The 15,330-nt window shown below is 41.1% G+C and overlaps 1 protein-coding gene across 3 annotated transcripts; it reads right to left on the bottom strand.

Annotated features, from left to right (window-relative positions):
- Positions 1-2,454: 2,454 nt before the first annotated feature.
- On the bottom strand, positions 2,455-10,636 carry MED7 (mediator complex subunit 7). Of its 3 annotated transcripts, none has more exons than XM_080804622.1 (2): positions 10,568-10,636; positions 2,455-5,126 (listed from the first exon to the last, which is right to left on the bottom strand). In XM_080804622.1, exon 2 carries the CDS (start codon positions 5,107-5,109, stop codon positions 4,408-4,410), a length of 702 nt encoding a protein of 233 aa, XP_080660748.1. In that variant the 5' UTR covers positions 5,110-5,126; positions 10,568-10,636; the 3' UTR covers positions 2,455-4,407. The 3 variants fall into 3 exon arrangements, with proteins under 3 accessions (XP_080660748.1, XP_080660749.1, XP_080660750.1); XM_080804623.1 differs by having other exon boundaries at positions 2,461-5,126; positions 10,479-10,570; XM_080804624.1 differs by lacking the exon at positions 10,568-10,636 and adding an exon at positions 9,557-9,610 and having other exon boundaries at positions 2,461-5,126.
- Between the last annotated feature and the right edge of the window lie 4,694 nt (positions 10,637-15,330).

The raw sequence follows: 15,330 nt of genomic DNA, 5'->3' as shown, positions 1-15,330 counted from the left end.
GAGGCCTTCCCCAGGTCTTGTCCAGGAGAGAAAGGCTCTGATCAAAAGACTTGTATCCACAACATAATATTAAGTATTTTGAAAAAGTCACACCCTGTTCTCTCCACGAGAAAAGATTTTGTAGGCCAGAGGCACAGGCAACAAGTCTCACTTGTTGAATAGAACAAGCCAGTATCATAAGCAGCACCTAAGTTTCTCCAGCCTACGGCAAGCCTGCAGCTTCTAAACTTGAGATAAGAGTGCCACTTACTGTTAGAGTCATCACACTGCAATATAAAAACAGTTCCTAAATCTCTTGAGTCTAAATGCCAAATGAAGACAAAGGACTTATCGGGAAAAATACTAATTGACCTTTGATAGCTTATACTAAATACCAGAAATTGAGTAAGTGCTTTATAGCCATAACCTCATTAGGCCTTACAACAATCCTATAATTTTTATTTCTGTGGTTATTACTGGTTTTGTGAGCACACTCCAGGGTTTTGAATCCAACCACCTAGATCATAGCCTATGGGCCAGTCAGCTGCCTGTTTTTTTTACAGTCCACAAGCGACTATTTAAGTGGTTGGGAAAAATCAAAAGAATATTTCATAACATGAAAATTATTTAAATCAAGTTTCCGTGTCTATAAAGTGGTGTTGGAACATAGCCACACTGCCACACTCATTTGCTTAGATATTCTTTGGCTGCATTTGTACCATAGTATATAGTTCAGTACTTGAGACAGAGACCTTAATATGGTCCTCAACGCCTAAAATATTTACTAACCCGCTCTTTACAGAAAAATTTGCCAACTCCTGACCTAGATTCTAATTTGGATACACCACCTGGGAAAGCCACAAAACTGATCCTGTTTCATAACGTGGAAGAACACCTACCAAGAGCAGTTTTTGAGGAAGATTAGCGCTATAAACACAGTGTCTCCTTAAGATACCTGCAGAAGTCTGACATAAATGCCCTAACATGTTCAAAGGAGGCTCATCATTTTCATCTACAAATCTGTTCCTCCCTTAGCCCAGTATTGTGTAGTGTCTTGAGTATGGACTTTAGGGTCAAAATATGGGATCCCAGTCTAGGCTCCATTATGACTTATTAATTATATGATGAAGTACAAATGTGTTCAAGTATAGAAGTTGAGTGCTTAGGCTTAGATTTCAACCCCAGCTCTACCTCTCACTAGCTTGGTGACCTTGGGTAAATTACATAACATCTCTGAACCTCTGCTTCCTTATGTGTCATATAGATGTAAAAAGTCATACTGATTTCATTGGGAAGCTGTGAGGATAAAACGAATTTATGTATATAAAGTAATTACAACAGCGCTAGCAAAGCTCTCTGTGTATTTGCCATTGATTTCCCATCTTACTTAGGATAAAGCAAACTTCTTCCCTTGACCTTCTAATGCCTATAATCTGCCCTCCATCTGCTTCTCTAGCTCCAAACTCTTCCCTCTGTTGCGGCCATTAACAGCTTTTCTCACCCAAATCGTGCTTTTATTTCCTCATAAGACACTTGTACTAGCTATCTCCAGTGACCTCAGAACCTAGCACAGGACTTTTCTTTGAAATACAGCCCAGCACAGATAAAGCTCCCTTCTAAAGCCCTTAACAAATGTGTACATGTAAACATAACTTGAAAAAAGGTAATATGGACAAGGAATTTTGAGCAGGCAATAGTAGTAAAATTAGAAACAAGATTCTTCTGAGTGTTGCAATGGCTGGATAGTTAAAACACAAACTTAGACCTTCAAAAACCAATTCATTTGTTTTGTTCATCTTTCTTCCATTTTCCTCCACTCTCCATTTCCCTGGTAACTAGACCAGTGTCAGGCTGAAGACCACACTTTTCACTGAATGAATACAATTAATAAGTGAGTAGTGATGGTGGGGAGTTTGGGAATATAAATATGCACAATCTGCTTATTTTTATCAAGAATTTGTATGTGCTCAATTTCTAGTGGATATCTACAACATGACCAATTCAGCACCTCCTTTCCTGAGTAATGGACTACCTTCTCCCATACATGGACATTTGGGGGACTGCCAAATTCTTACAGGATTCAGGCCCCAACTGATAGGCCCAGCTGGAGTCAGAAATACCACCCCTAATTCCCCCTCTGGCCTAGTTAATAATTAGTCTTCCTTTTTTCCGACAGTGGTGCACAAAGACTTAACATGAGAACTGCTAGCAGCCATGTTCTCCATCCATTCACAATAAGGCTGATTTGTAAAGAGAATGGAGCTAACAGAAAGAAAACAGGAGAAACAGTGAAGAGATCTGAATTGAGTTTGAATCTCAGTTGCCCTGGAAATCCTCCCAGTTCTCTTCATAGTTTGTTCAATTTATCCTTCAATCATGCAACATGGTTATTTTTTTAAAAATTTGTCTTTTTCCTTCAACTAGGTTGAGCAGAGTGTACTAGTATTTTTTTTTAAGATTTTTATTTATTTATTTGACAGACAGATCACAAACAGGCAGAGAGGCAGGCACAGAGAGGAGGAGGGGAAACAGGCTCTCTGCTGAGCAGAGAGCCTGATTCGGGGCTCAATCCCAGGACCCTGGGATCATGACCCAAGCCGAAGGCAGAGGCTTTAACCCACTGAGCCACCCAGGTGCCCCTGTACTAATATTTCTTTAACACACTACACAGTCAGGCCATCTAGAGATTTCCTAAAACCAGTGCCAAGGCGCCACTCCTTAACAATGAAATCAAAATCTCTGTAGTCTGGGAATCAGTAATTTCAAGAGGTGCAGGCTATTCCAGAGATTTCACTTTGAGGAATCGGCCTATCAGGAATATTCACTGTAACTAGGTAGGCAGAGATGTATTTGACCCTCACAAGATCAAAAGACTAACTTTTAAACTTGTAACAACTATCAGACCACTAGTGTTCCCAAATCTCATTCTAATTACAGTTCACATTAGAACTCTCACTTAGTTTTGGGCAAGTGCCACCTAGGACCTCCAAGATTATATCCTCCAAGTCAGAATTTAAGATTCCTCATGGAATTTTGATCCCTAATCCTCCCTACATACACACACTCTTATACAAACTATGTTGTGACTCTTATAATGTTACTTGTTTTTTCCAGAATTGCAAAGCAGCCAAAAATTGGTTTAGTACCTCCTAGCCCAATACCCTCAAAGTTATAAAATGGTTAAGGCCATAGGAAAGAGACTTCTTTGGAGAGTTGCTCAAGTGTTACGCAACAACCAGCTGCTCCCCCACAAGCATATGGGGGCTCCTCTCCCCCTTCAATTTAATCTAAAGAGCCTGGACTGTGTCCCCAGTGTCCCAAAATCTGTATTAAACATATACAGGAAAATAAAAAATTGGCCAACTAGTTGCCCAATAGAGAGGCATCTACTTGGCAATAGTCTACACTCCTGAGATTTAAGAAAAGGATGCAGGAATGTGGCCTGTGGCCACATTAAACTGAACTTTGCCAGCTCTAAGACTAGAAACCTCAACAGAGCAAATCCCTGAAGGGTGGTATACCAAGAACTGGGGTAAGAATTAAAAGTAGGTATCTGGAAAAGATACTGTCTTTATCAGTGATGCACCCATATTTCATTGCTAAGAACTTAGTTTCATGGCTAAATGTAGACCCAAGAGGAGTGAAAAAATGTAGACCCTGGCAGCCACATCTCAGGGGAACAAGCATCTCTAGTACACAATCCAACAGTCTGTTACCAGTTCCCTTCCCATTGCAGGCTTCCAGCCTTAGCGAGTCTGAGTATAGCTTCGAAGGAAATGTATAGCTAATTACATAGACATTTTACCAAAATGAATGTAACAAAAAGTAATCAAAAGATTTATTATCTGAGTGACTGGAAAAAAGTTAATAGACCTACCCAGGGTAGGAACAAGAAGCTGAGATAGTGTGTTTACAGAAGCAGTCAAGAGGAAAAATAAAATTCCTGTTTTATAGCTCTATGGGGTTCCTCTCTTTTAACATGTTATACTACCTTTTTAGAGATCAAGTAAGTTTTTAAGTAAAAGTAAATCTTAAGATTTTATAATTTCACATTTATACAGCTTGATATCCTTTATTTACCTATCATTCTTAAAGCAAATGACAAATCTAGTTTTCAAAGATGAAAGCTTGCCATTACTGAGATCTTCAATGTTTTCTGCAACTCCAAATCCAGGAATGTTTCACACAATCGCAGACCTTTCCTTTTTAAGGTGATCACTCTTAATGTATACATATATAATCATTTGCCTATGCTTGCCATACAGTGCACTTACAGACGGTAACGCCTCCTAAATGATGAAGCAGGAGTCAAGCCGTTCACATGACTTCTAGTTAGATCTCTTTTAAGACTTTCCAAAAGCAAAATAACAAATATATGACATTTACTGAAAAGAAAAGGAGAAAAACAAAAAGAAAAAGAAATATCCTTCATGGTCTTTCATTCATTTCATCAATTAGGACACACAGGGCAGCATCTTTCTCTATAATCTGGTCTCTCCTATGACCTGAATTTTCTCTTTGCTGTTCATTCTGTCCAGTACAATTGTTGCTATCATCAGCATCCATTGGTTCAGTTTTTACTCTCATCCCTGCTTCTGAATGAGGCAGATCATCAGGCAAAGAAGCCAGGCAATTCTGAATCATCTCAATGACTCGCTCCAGATGCTTCTGAAACCGCTCAGCTGTTTCAAGGCGTTGACGTTTCTGCACCTCCATCATGACTCTCAATGTCTCTCTTGCTTGGTGGGGTCGGTATTCATTTATGAGATGATGCACATGTACAAAAAGCAGCTTAAGATCTTCTAGTTTCTCTTCTCGTTTTATACTCCCAGGGCTCCTTATCAAGATATCTAAGAGGTCTAAGAAATTAATAAGAATAGACATATTGAGTTTTCTCAGTTCCTTCTTGTGATCAAACTGCATAGGATGAAGCCGTTCAATGCCCTGACTTTCTAAAGGGCGGATGATAAGATCATCACATTGGAACTGATTGCCAAACATCATATAACTGTCTTTTATTGGAGGTGGAGGCTTGGGAGCTAGGCCTTCCTGAATATTTTCATCTGTATATTCCTTGATGTACTGCATTGGAGGTGGTGGAAGAGCACTCACTTGTTGCGGCTCACCCATAGCGGAAGACAAAGAACCTATGGAAATAAAACAAAGATTGAGAGTATAGCTACAACACAAACCTGTCACCTTGGGTGACTACAGACAGTATTTTCCTTTTATGGCCCCCTGGCAAGTTTGGGGCCCAGGAGAAAATGATCTTAGTTTCTAAAACAACATGGAAAGGCTGCCATCTTTTTCTAATTAGCATTATATTGCTAAACATCCAACGATTTCTCCTTCTCTGCTTAATACTTTCATTGACACACAAAAAAATTTAAGTAGTTTATTTTTATCTATAAATAAAATTTTGGATCCCACATCCCTCACCAGTTATGTCATTTCTTTATCAACACACTTCCCTTCTGCCTTGGCTTCTATGAGCCTCCATTTAGGTTCTCTTCCTACTTCACTGGCCACTCCCTCTCAACCTTCTCTACCACCACACCTCTACCCAAATTTTAATGCTGACCTGTCTCAGAGGGTTGCTCTGAGGCCCTCTCCTCACTCTAAATTAGGGAATCACAAACTCAAGTGCCAAGGGGAAAACACTAAAGCACTCTGGGGCAGGGATTCATATGAATTAAGCACATGCAAGCCAAATCTCAAAGCCTCCAGCCATTAGCATTCATGTGGGAAAGAAGACTCATTGTTCCTCAGTTTCTTGATTTCTTAAAAGGCAGCAAAACCCCAGATTTTATGCAGAATCTGTTTTTAAATACTGGTAATTAATTCCAGAAATCGTCAAGTTCTGTAGGTTCAATAAGAACTTATCTACAACAATCTTTGTGGTCTGTGAGCCAATAATTTTAGAGCTCTGCTTTTTATTTTCCCATGGGTGGTATCAGTCAATTCCATGGCTTTTATAAAACACCACTTCTACCAGTGGTTCTCAACAAACAGCAATTTTGACCACCAGGAGATAAATGGCAAGGTCTGAAGATATTTTTACTTGTCACAACTGGGCGATGGAGTGCTACTGGCATCTAATGGATAGAGGCTAGGGTTGCTGCTAAACACTAACAATGCCTATGACAGCTCCCAACAAAGAATGATCCAGCCCTATATATCAACAAAATATTGTGCTGAAGTGGAGAAACCCTGTTTCTACCTCCAATCCAGACTGCCTGAACTCCTTCTGGATGGCTCATAAAGCATTCAGACCGTGCCTTCCCCCCAAAAGAATTACCTCCTCTCCTCCCTATCATCACAAATCTATCAAGTCCTGTTGATTCCACACCTTCACTATCTCAAGTTCATCAATTCTGACCAAGCCACCATTTCTTCTCCAGGAATATAATTGTTTCCCCAGGAATCTGTTTGCTTCCATTACTGTTCCTCCACATAATAGCCAGCATAACTGTTTTCAACCCTCATTCCTTCTCTTTCATTGTATCCTAGCAGTACTGTCTTTAATGTAGTATTTCTACACTATTCTGTAACTATACCAACTTCTTCTGGCCTGGGGTCTTTCCATACACTTTTTTCTCTGCTTCAGGCAGTAGCTTAAAATATCACCTCTAAAGAAATAACTTAGTGGGGCGCCTGGGTGGCTCAGTGGGTTAAAGCCTCTGCCTTCGGCTCAGGTCATGATCCCAGGGTCCTGGGATCGAGCCCCATATCGGGCTCTCTGCTCAGCAGGGAGCCTGCTTCCTCCTCTCTCTCTGCCTGCCTCTCTGCCTACTTGTGATCTCTGTCAAATAAATAAATAAAATCTTTATTAAAAAAAAAAAAAGAAATAACTTAGTGGAACAGTAATCAAAAACAGATCCTACCTTTCTTCTTTTATCCTCTGAAGCATTATTTGATTTCTCTCCCTGACCAGACTGTAAGTTCCATGGGGGAAGGACTTTATCATAGTTCTATGACTACAACCTTGCACACAGAAGCTTCATAAATATTTGTTGAGACACTTCATCCATTTCAGGAGGGCTCCAAATCAGTGGAATTTGGAAACAGGTACAAACATTTTAATGTGTATTCCCTCTTCTGACTGTTTATTGTTTGTCTTCTAATACAGGACAATGAGTATCCAGGGATGATGACTTTGACAACAGATAATATCTGTGTACATACTATGTGCCAGACAGTTTACTTTTCTCAGGGCTGTGAGAAAAACTGCTCTTTCCACTTTGGAGATGAGACAATTGAGGCTCAGAAAGGTTGAACCACTTGCATAAAGTCACAGATTAAGGAGTAAAGGATCTAGGGCCTAAAGATCTCAAACACTACACTATACTATCTTTCAAGGATAAACAAAAAACACTCCCACCATGCTAGTGTTGCTTACAACCTATCAAGGAAAACAGACAAAAAACAACTACCAAGTTTTGAGGCTAATACAAAAGACAAACAGATCTAATTACCAAAAATAAGTCTAAAAGTTACATATAGGAAAATGTATCATAAGCAAAATTAAAACACAATCCCATTCTTCTGGGAAAAGAAAATGCTCGCAAGCTAACCAAGAGCAAATACTAGAAATTTTATTTTGATTTTTTAAAAACATTTTCTGACTCCATCTCCACCGGAAGGAAAGCACTAGGACTTCAGAAACTGCCTATCTTGTACGCAACTCCACCTCCAGCATCTCAACACCTAGAAGATCCTCAATAAAGACCCCCTGGATGAGTTTCATTTTTGTTTTTTAACCTGTATTTTTTAAAACCTAGAAAAACAAACAAAAGAGGACAAGGAAAATGCATATGCTGAAAAAAGGCAGGAAAATATTCAGACTAATACATTTCTAAAAGCAAATTTCTAAAAACGGTGCTTTTCATCTAACAGACTATCAAGATTTCAAATATTCCATCATTCAACAATATCAGAACACCTTCCATGTGACTGGCACTGGATTCCAGCAGAGGTCACACTATCCTTTTGATGTGGTTCTTTTGGAATGTTTTTGGTCAGGTTTGATGGTGTCCAGAGCCGACGGCCAAGAAAGAATTCTTGAGATGTCTTTGGTGCAAAAAGGTGGGGGACAGAACCCATGAACAGAAAGAGGTGGACTGGAGTCCTGAGGAGTGGTCCATTAAATACTTTCAAGTTGGGAGGGAGTTAGGGATAGGGTAAGCCTCCCAGGAAACAAGGTTTCCAGGACCCTGAGGAGGCTAGCTATTGTTAGGAAAGGTCATTTATTACTGGTTAGTAAAAACTCAAGTCAAGAGACCCTTCAGATGTACATCAGTGGGTCATATACTTGGGGGATAACTGCTAACATGTATCTGGGGGGTAGAGACAAAGGAGGTTTCCAACAGAATTTTTATGTTAAAGTAGACTCACAGGATCCTGGGGGTTGGGCTAAGATTACCGGCTGCCCTTAGCAAAGTATTAACATTAACACAGCTGAGTTCCTAGAGGAATGTCACTCTGCCTGTTTTACGGCCTAGTCAGCAGGCTGTAGGTAGTAAGGAAATATAATGATTTTTCTTCTTTGTTTCCCACATCGCTCGTACCAATATTTTTTATAGGAAAATTTCTAGAAGTAGAATTGCTGGCTCGAGGAATATCAGCATTTAAAATTTTGATACTGCCAAATTAAGTTCCAAATATTTATTTGTTTCCTTTCCTGTCAGTTATGTGTGAGAATTCTCCCATAATGTCTTGGGTTTTACAGGCCCAGTACCCAAGAGTGTTGTGGGGTGGTTGCAATGATGGCTTCTGTGAGAACTGAGGTGAGTGGGGTCTTTGCACCCCAACTGGTTTCCCTACAGGGCCAGAACAGCTAAGAGCCTGACTCTAAAACTGGGATGACATTCCCAAAGAAGAAAATGAGAGAAAGTCATGTGGGGAACAAAGGAGGAATGCAGATAAAATTAAATCTTATAACCTGCAGCCCATCCATAAATGCTTGAGATAGGTGGATTATAACACGCCTCCAGCAGTGTCCAGTGGGTCTTTAACATATGAAAGTCCTTTTGGAACTTCCCTTTATTTCTCCCAACCCCAGGGTATAAAACCAATTGCTCCACATAATCCTGGGGCAGCAGGCGGCAGCAGCCACAGCTTCAGATCCTAACCTCTTTCCTACATCAGAAGTACATAAAAATGTGCATTAGGGGTGTTTAATGTAGCGATGTTTGAAAAGAGAAGAAGTCAGAAATAATCCATGACTTCATCAATATGACTGCGTAAAATATTTCTACATAACACAATGCAGCCCTTAAGGAAAAAAATTGGTAAAACTTCATGGAGGCAGGGTTATAAACACTGTGTCCTGTTTACAACACAGGGTAGCTGCAAACAGTGATAATCAACTTTTTAACATAAATTCAGTGTTACAGAAAGTTGAATGGAAAGTACAAAGAACATTCCATATTCTTCACCCAGATCTCAAAATGCTAACATTGTCCCTCACTTGCCTTAGTGGCCTCCCCCAAATAAGAACGTTCCCTTACTACTAAAATCATGGAATTAGCGCTGATCTGGTATTTCAAAAGCAATTTCAAGACAGCCCAAATTTCACCTCACTCAGGCATTTTTCAATTGGGGGGGGTCCTGTTTTGTGCTTCCCAACACCACGGGCATTCCTCTCTTCAAGCTGGCATTTTCCAAGGGCCAACTCCGTCGCAGGTATGTATTAAATCCTCTCAGTCTTCCTATAAAGTCCATGAATTAAGTACTACTGTCAACTTCATTTACAGAGGAAGCTCCCAAGTCTCAATGAGGGGAAGCGTTGGCACCAGATCAAAAGGCTACTAAAAAGCACAGTAAGAATTCTTATCCCTGTCCTTTTCGTTAATAAGTACAAGCTCTAAGTCAGTGAAGTATAGGAACTTGACATACTAGAGAAGTTATGTGTGTGTCTGCATCGCTTCTCTAGAATGAACTTTTCAGAGGCAAGGTCTTTTGTAAAGCCAGCGCCAGGCGTTACAGTGGGTTATCTAATTCAAGATTCACCTTCCGTAGTGCTTGTTACAAGCTAGGGGCTTAACCAAAAAAGGACGGTGTTCCAGGGTCCCGCCCGCAGACATGTGATTGGTTTCATTTACGGTGAATGCGGTCGCTGGAAAGCGGCTTTTAAAAACTCTCCGAATGAAGTGACCAGGACGCTTGGGATCGGCCGGCCTCCTCCGCGCCCCCATTAACTCGGCCGATTTCAGGATCGCTGCCGGAGGAGGGAGGGCGGGGATGGTCGCTGTCAGTCGACAAATGCCGGAGGCTAAAGGACTCGCCAACTCCGCACAGCTTAGCAAACCAGCGGCGCGCAGAACTAGAACTCGGGTCTCCCAACCTGCGGTCTGGCTCGGCCTCCGCACACAGAGAAGCCCCGAGTCTGCCGCGCCGAAGCCACCTTCCACCCGGCTCCCCACGAGCAGCAGCGAAGAGGCAACCTCCGAGGGACGCGGGAGAGGAAAGTCAGAGAGCACACCCCGCGCCAGGCCTACCCCATTCCCAGCCCGCCCTGAGGAAAGCGCGGGGTCCAGGAGGAGAAATGCACGCGGAACGAAGTCCAAAGCCGTCGCCGCCCACTCACCTCAGCTCAGGGTTTACACTGGAGCCGCCTTCGCCTCCGCAACCGAAATCCGACTTCCGGCCGCCTCCTACAGGAAGAAGCCCCTGACGCTGTCTTTTGATTGGCTTAAAGAGCTGTCTTTTAGCCGAGGCTCTAGGCCCGCCTCCAACTAATAGCTTGCTATTGCGCCTGTGCATTTCTACCCTGACTTGGGCGGTTTTGTTGCCTGCGGGATTGGAGTTGGGGGCGTATGTGCTAGTATTTTATATCAGTAAAATTAGCAGTTGGTAAGCTCCACTCCTTATTTTTCTTGTTTTTTTAACGCCTAGAATTAAACAGCGCATCCATATGCCTTACATGCAAGTTAGAAAATACAGATAAACAGATTATTTTTAATTATAGCTGCTCTAATCCCACTGTCAAAAATAAAATTACATTAATTTTTAATCTGGAAATATTTGTGAACATGACTGGGAATCAATAACGTTCTCAGTTTCCATTTCTTCACTATATATTCATATTTATTTTCATTTAGAAATTGAAACATGTCTAATTATATTTCCAGGTAACAGATTAACAAATTTAAAAATGTATTTTTTCAGAGGTAATTTTCATAAGTCACAAACTTATAAATTCCTGGTAATCTTACAAGAGCATATTGGACATAAAAAATAAGGTTGTTATTCTGATAAAAGTTTTCAACTTTACCTCTTTAAGATTATTTGAATTTCATTTTTTACAAAATTATGGGGTTACAAGTATATACAAAAGTAGAGAGAACTGTACTCATTCACCTTCAATGAGTACCCATTAGAACTAAACATTATTTCAACATGCGTCTCTGAAATAGGACTCTTCATTTCCCCCCCATAAACACAGAAACATTATTTCATTTAAAATTAAATTAGTAGGGGCCCCTGGGTGGCTCAGAGGGTTAAAGCCTCTGCCTTCCGCTCAGGTCATGATCCCAAGGTCCTGGAATGGAGCCCCGCATCGGGCTCTCTCCTTGGCGAAGAGCCTGCTTCCTCTCTCTCTCTCTGTCTGCCTCTCTGCCTACCTGTGATCTCTCTCTGTTGAAAAAATAAATAAAATCTTTTAAAAAAAATTAGTAACTATTTAAAAATCATGAAAATCAGGGGCTCCTGGGTGGCTCAGTCAGCTAAACGTCTGACTCTTAATTTTGACTCAGATCATGATGTCCAGGTCATAAGATCATTCTGTGCTCAGCTTGGAATCTGCCTGAGATTGTCTCTCCCTGAGATTGTCTCTCCCTCTGCGCCTCCCCCTACCATCCCTCTCTAAGGGAAAAAAAAAAAAAATCAATCAAGTGATTATTTGGATACCATTTGTTTCAGGATCCAATAAGCCTTTGTGACTGGCTGATATGTCTTTCAATTACCTTGTAATCTAAAGGTTCTACTAAGTAATAAAAATTTAACCCAGTAAATTTGAAAGATCTAATTGGCTTTATTAATCTATTCATGAGTTGGGCAGAATCCCACCTTGTAGGTAAAGGGGAGCTCTAAGGATTTGTACAAAATGGGAAGTTTTTATAGAAAGCAGGGTGGAGCAAAGAAGTTAATAGCAAAGGAAACTTTTGTCTCACACAGGGTCTATTCCCTTACAGGGAAGAGCAAGGGCCTTATTGTGAAGATTACCTCACCTTCCTTTGGGAGTGAGGGGCAATGGCCCATGCCATAGATTACCTCATTTTGTGCTGACCAGAAAATTCCAGACTGATTGGTTTAAAATTTCACTCCTTGACAAACCATGAGAGACTCTGGACTCCAGGAAACAAACTGAGGTTTACAGAAGGGAGGAGCAAGGGGGGCATGGGGTAACTGGGTGATGGGCATTAAGGAAAGCACATGCCGTGATGAGCACTGGGTGTTATGCACAACTAATGAATCATTGAACACTACATCAAAAACTAATGATGTACTACTATATGTTGGCTAACTGAACATAAAAAAGTAAAATAAATACATAAATAGATAAATAAAATTCCACTCCTTGGGGAACCTGGATGCCTTTGGCTCAACTCATGATCTTGGGGTCCTGGGATGGAGCCCCACATTGGGCTCCCTGCTCAGCCAGGAACCTGCCTCTCCCTCTCCCTCTGCTACTCCCCCTGCTTGTGTTCTCTTGGTCTCTGTCAAAAAAATAAATAAAAATCTTTACAAAAAATTCAGACCACAAACTCCAAAAAAAAAAGGGTTGTTTTGTTTTGTTTTGTTTTGTTTTCAAAAAAATTAAAGGTTAAAAAAATAATAAGAAAATTCCACTCCTTGGAAAAGTTGAAACTCCAATTAAGTCTTAGATTGCTATCCTGTGGGCAAGTGACTCCACCTTGGACCTGGATGGTTTTCTTTTCTTTTTTTATTTTTCCATTTTTTTTAAAGATTTATCTATTCATTTTAGAGAAAGAAAGAACAGGGCGCACCTGTGAGCAGGAAGAGGGGCAGAGAGAGAGGGAGAGCAGACTGCAGGCAGAGCAGGGAGCCCACAGGGCTGGATCCCACAGCCCTGAGACCATGACCTAAGCCAAAACCAAGAGTCAGGCGCTTCACCCCTTTGTGGTTTTCTCCATCTCAGTTCTCCCCTCCCCTCATACCAATGTATTTGTTGAAGAAATCCATTCACTTGCGAGTGTACCCCACTTTTGGGAAGAAGACTTTTCTTCCCAAATAAGACCAATGCTTTTCCGGGGTTTTAGGATTCTTGTCTCACAGAGTCAAAGAATGAATCTCATGGACAAAAAGAGGGAAATGAAAATTTATTAAGCAAAGGTGAGAACAGAAAGGAAAGAAAAAAGCTCTCTAGAGTAAGAGGGGTCCCGAATGGGTTGCCACTGTGGCCTTTTACTGTCCGTCTTTTATTGAGAACTGACCAGGAAGACTGTGGCCTTGAAAATCTTTTGTGGTCTTGGTTTGAGCAAGGACTGTTGATAACATCCTTAATGGCTTACTTCTTTGAGGTCTGGTCAGTTTTGTGATTACAATGGGGGTGGGGGGGAGTACTCCCTAACATTCAGGGCCAGGCAGTCTGATTTGTTCCCTTTCTCTCTGGTTTTGTACGCCTCTGCGTTTCTCCACATGTGGGATTTCTGTGAGCCTCGTCACGTAGGCCCTGTGGGAGCCGTCTCAGTGGGGTCAGGGGCCTCCTATCTTTCCTGCCTGGACCTTAACCCTCTCCTTATTCAATGCAACCCACCCCAGGCCCTCCCATGGTCATTCTTAGTCCTCATTTTACTCCAAGCTCAGCCACATTTGGCATGTTTCATCCTTTGAATTGCACCAGGACTCAGTTCTCACTTCTTGGTGGGATCTCATCAGGTGATAATAACCAGGTGATATCCAGGCCCTGGCAACACACTCTCCTTTGTCCTCAGGCCCCCCACCCAACACTATCACACATCTTTACTCAATGGCACTCAATTGCAAAGACTCAGATCTAAAGATGTTTTGCTCTTTTTTTCTCTGATACTATCATACCTGCCTGTTGTATTACTTTTATTTAGAATAAGTAAAAGTCCCAAACATAACCAATTTTCACCATTCCTACTGCTATGGTCCTAGTCCATGCCACAGGACTGGAAACCGGACTTCTGAAATAGACTTCTAAATGGTCTCCTTGCTCCTATTCTTGTCCTCCCCTAGCCTATTTATCACAGTCTTATAATATAAGGTTATCTTTATTCAGAATTCTCCAAGGTTTTCTATCATACTTACAATAAAAATCTAATATCCTCACAATGGCCTATATAAGGCCTAACAAAACCCAGCCCTTGGCTGCCTCCCCAATATAATTTCCCACCATTTTTTTCCATGCTCACTCTTCTCCAGGCCTTATTTCTTTCCCTCAAAATTGCCACCATAACTCTTGCCTCAGGGGCATTATTTGCCTGGAACTCTCTTCCACAGATGTTGACATGCCTCACTTTCTCAGTTCATTCTGGTCTCTGGTCAAATGTGACCTTCTCAGAGAGGTCTTTCCTGGTCACTATATAAAATAATAGTTTCCCTAATCATTCTCCTGGGGGATCCCCCAATCCCTTTCCAATGCAGTATCCTTTTTCCATAGAACTTATATGTGATATCATATTATGAAGTGATATCATATTATGTAATGTCATATTATGAACTATTTTTATTTATTTTTATTGTTTTTCTTACCCATCAAAATACGAAGTTCATGAGGGTAGGGCCTTTGTTTCATTCACTGCTACATTCTCAGCACCTAGAACTGGTGGCTGAAATTGGCAGGTAGTCAATGGACATCTATTGTATAAGTAACAAAATGAATTCAATCACATTTTCAAATGAATTCACAGTGTGACATTGAAGGATAAATCAGTCTATTTAGCCAAAGCCCCATTGTGTGAAATTATAGTCCTCTAAATTTTTGCTATTATGAATATACCAGATGAACATCCTGGTGCATATCTGTTTGTACATAATATCCATTTTTTTTACTTGATATAAAGTCCTGGAACTTGAGTTGCTGGATCCAAATGTGCAGTGTCTTTTGGGTAATAGCCGGATCAAGGTTAGAATCTAGAAATCTTAACTCTTGGTCTCGTGTTCTTTACAATAAACTACAAATAGGGACGCCTGGGTGGCTCAGTTGGTTAGGCAGCTGCCTTCGGCTCAGGTCATGATCCCAGCGTCCTGGGATTGAGTCCCGCATTGGGCTCCTTGCTCCGCAGGGAGCCTACTTCTCCCTCTGCCACTCTGTCTGCCTGTGCTCACTCTCTCTCTCTCTCTCTGACAAATAAATAAATA

The sequence above is a fragment of the Martes martes genome, assembly GCF_963455335.1.
Source record: "Martes martes genome assembly, chromosome: 5".
Classification (NCBI taxonomy): domain Eukaryota; kingdom Metazoa; phylum Chordata; class Mammalia; order Carnivora; family Mustelidae; genus Martes; species Martes martes.
The sequence above is the reverse complement of the archived record's forward strand: the minus strand, read 5'-3'. Positions and strand labels throughout refer to the sequence as shown.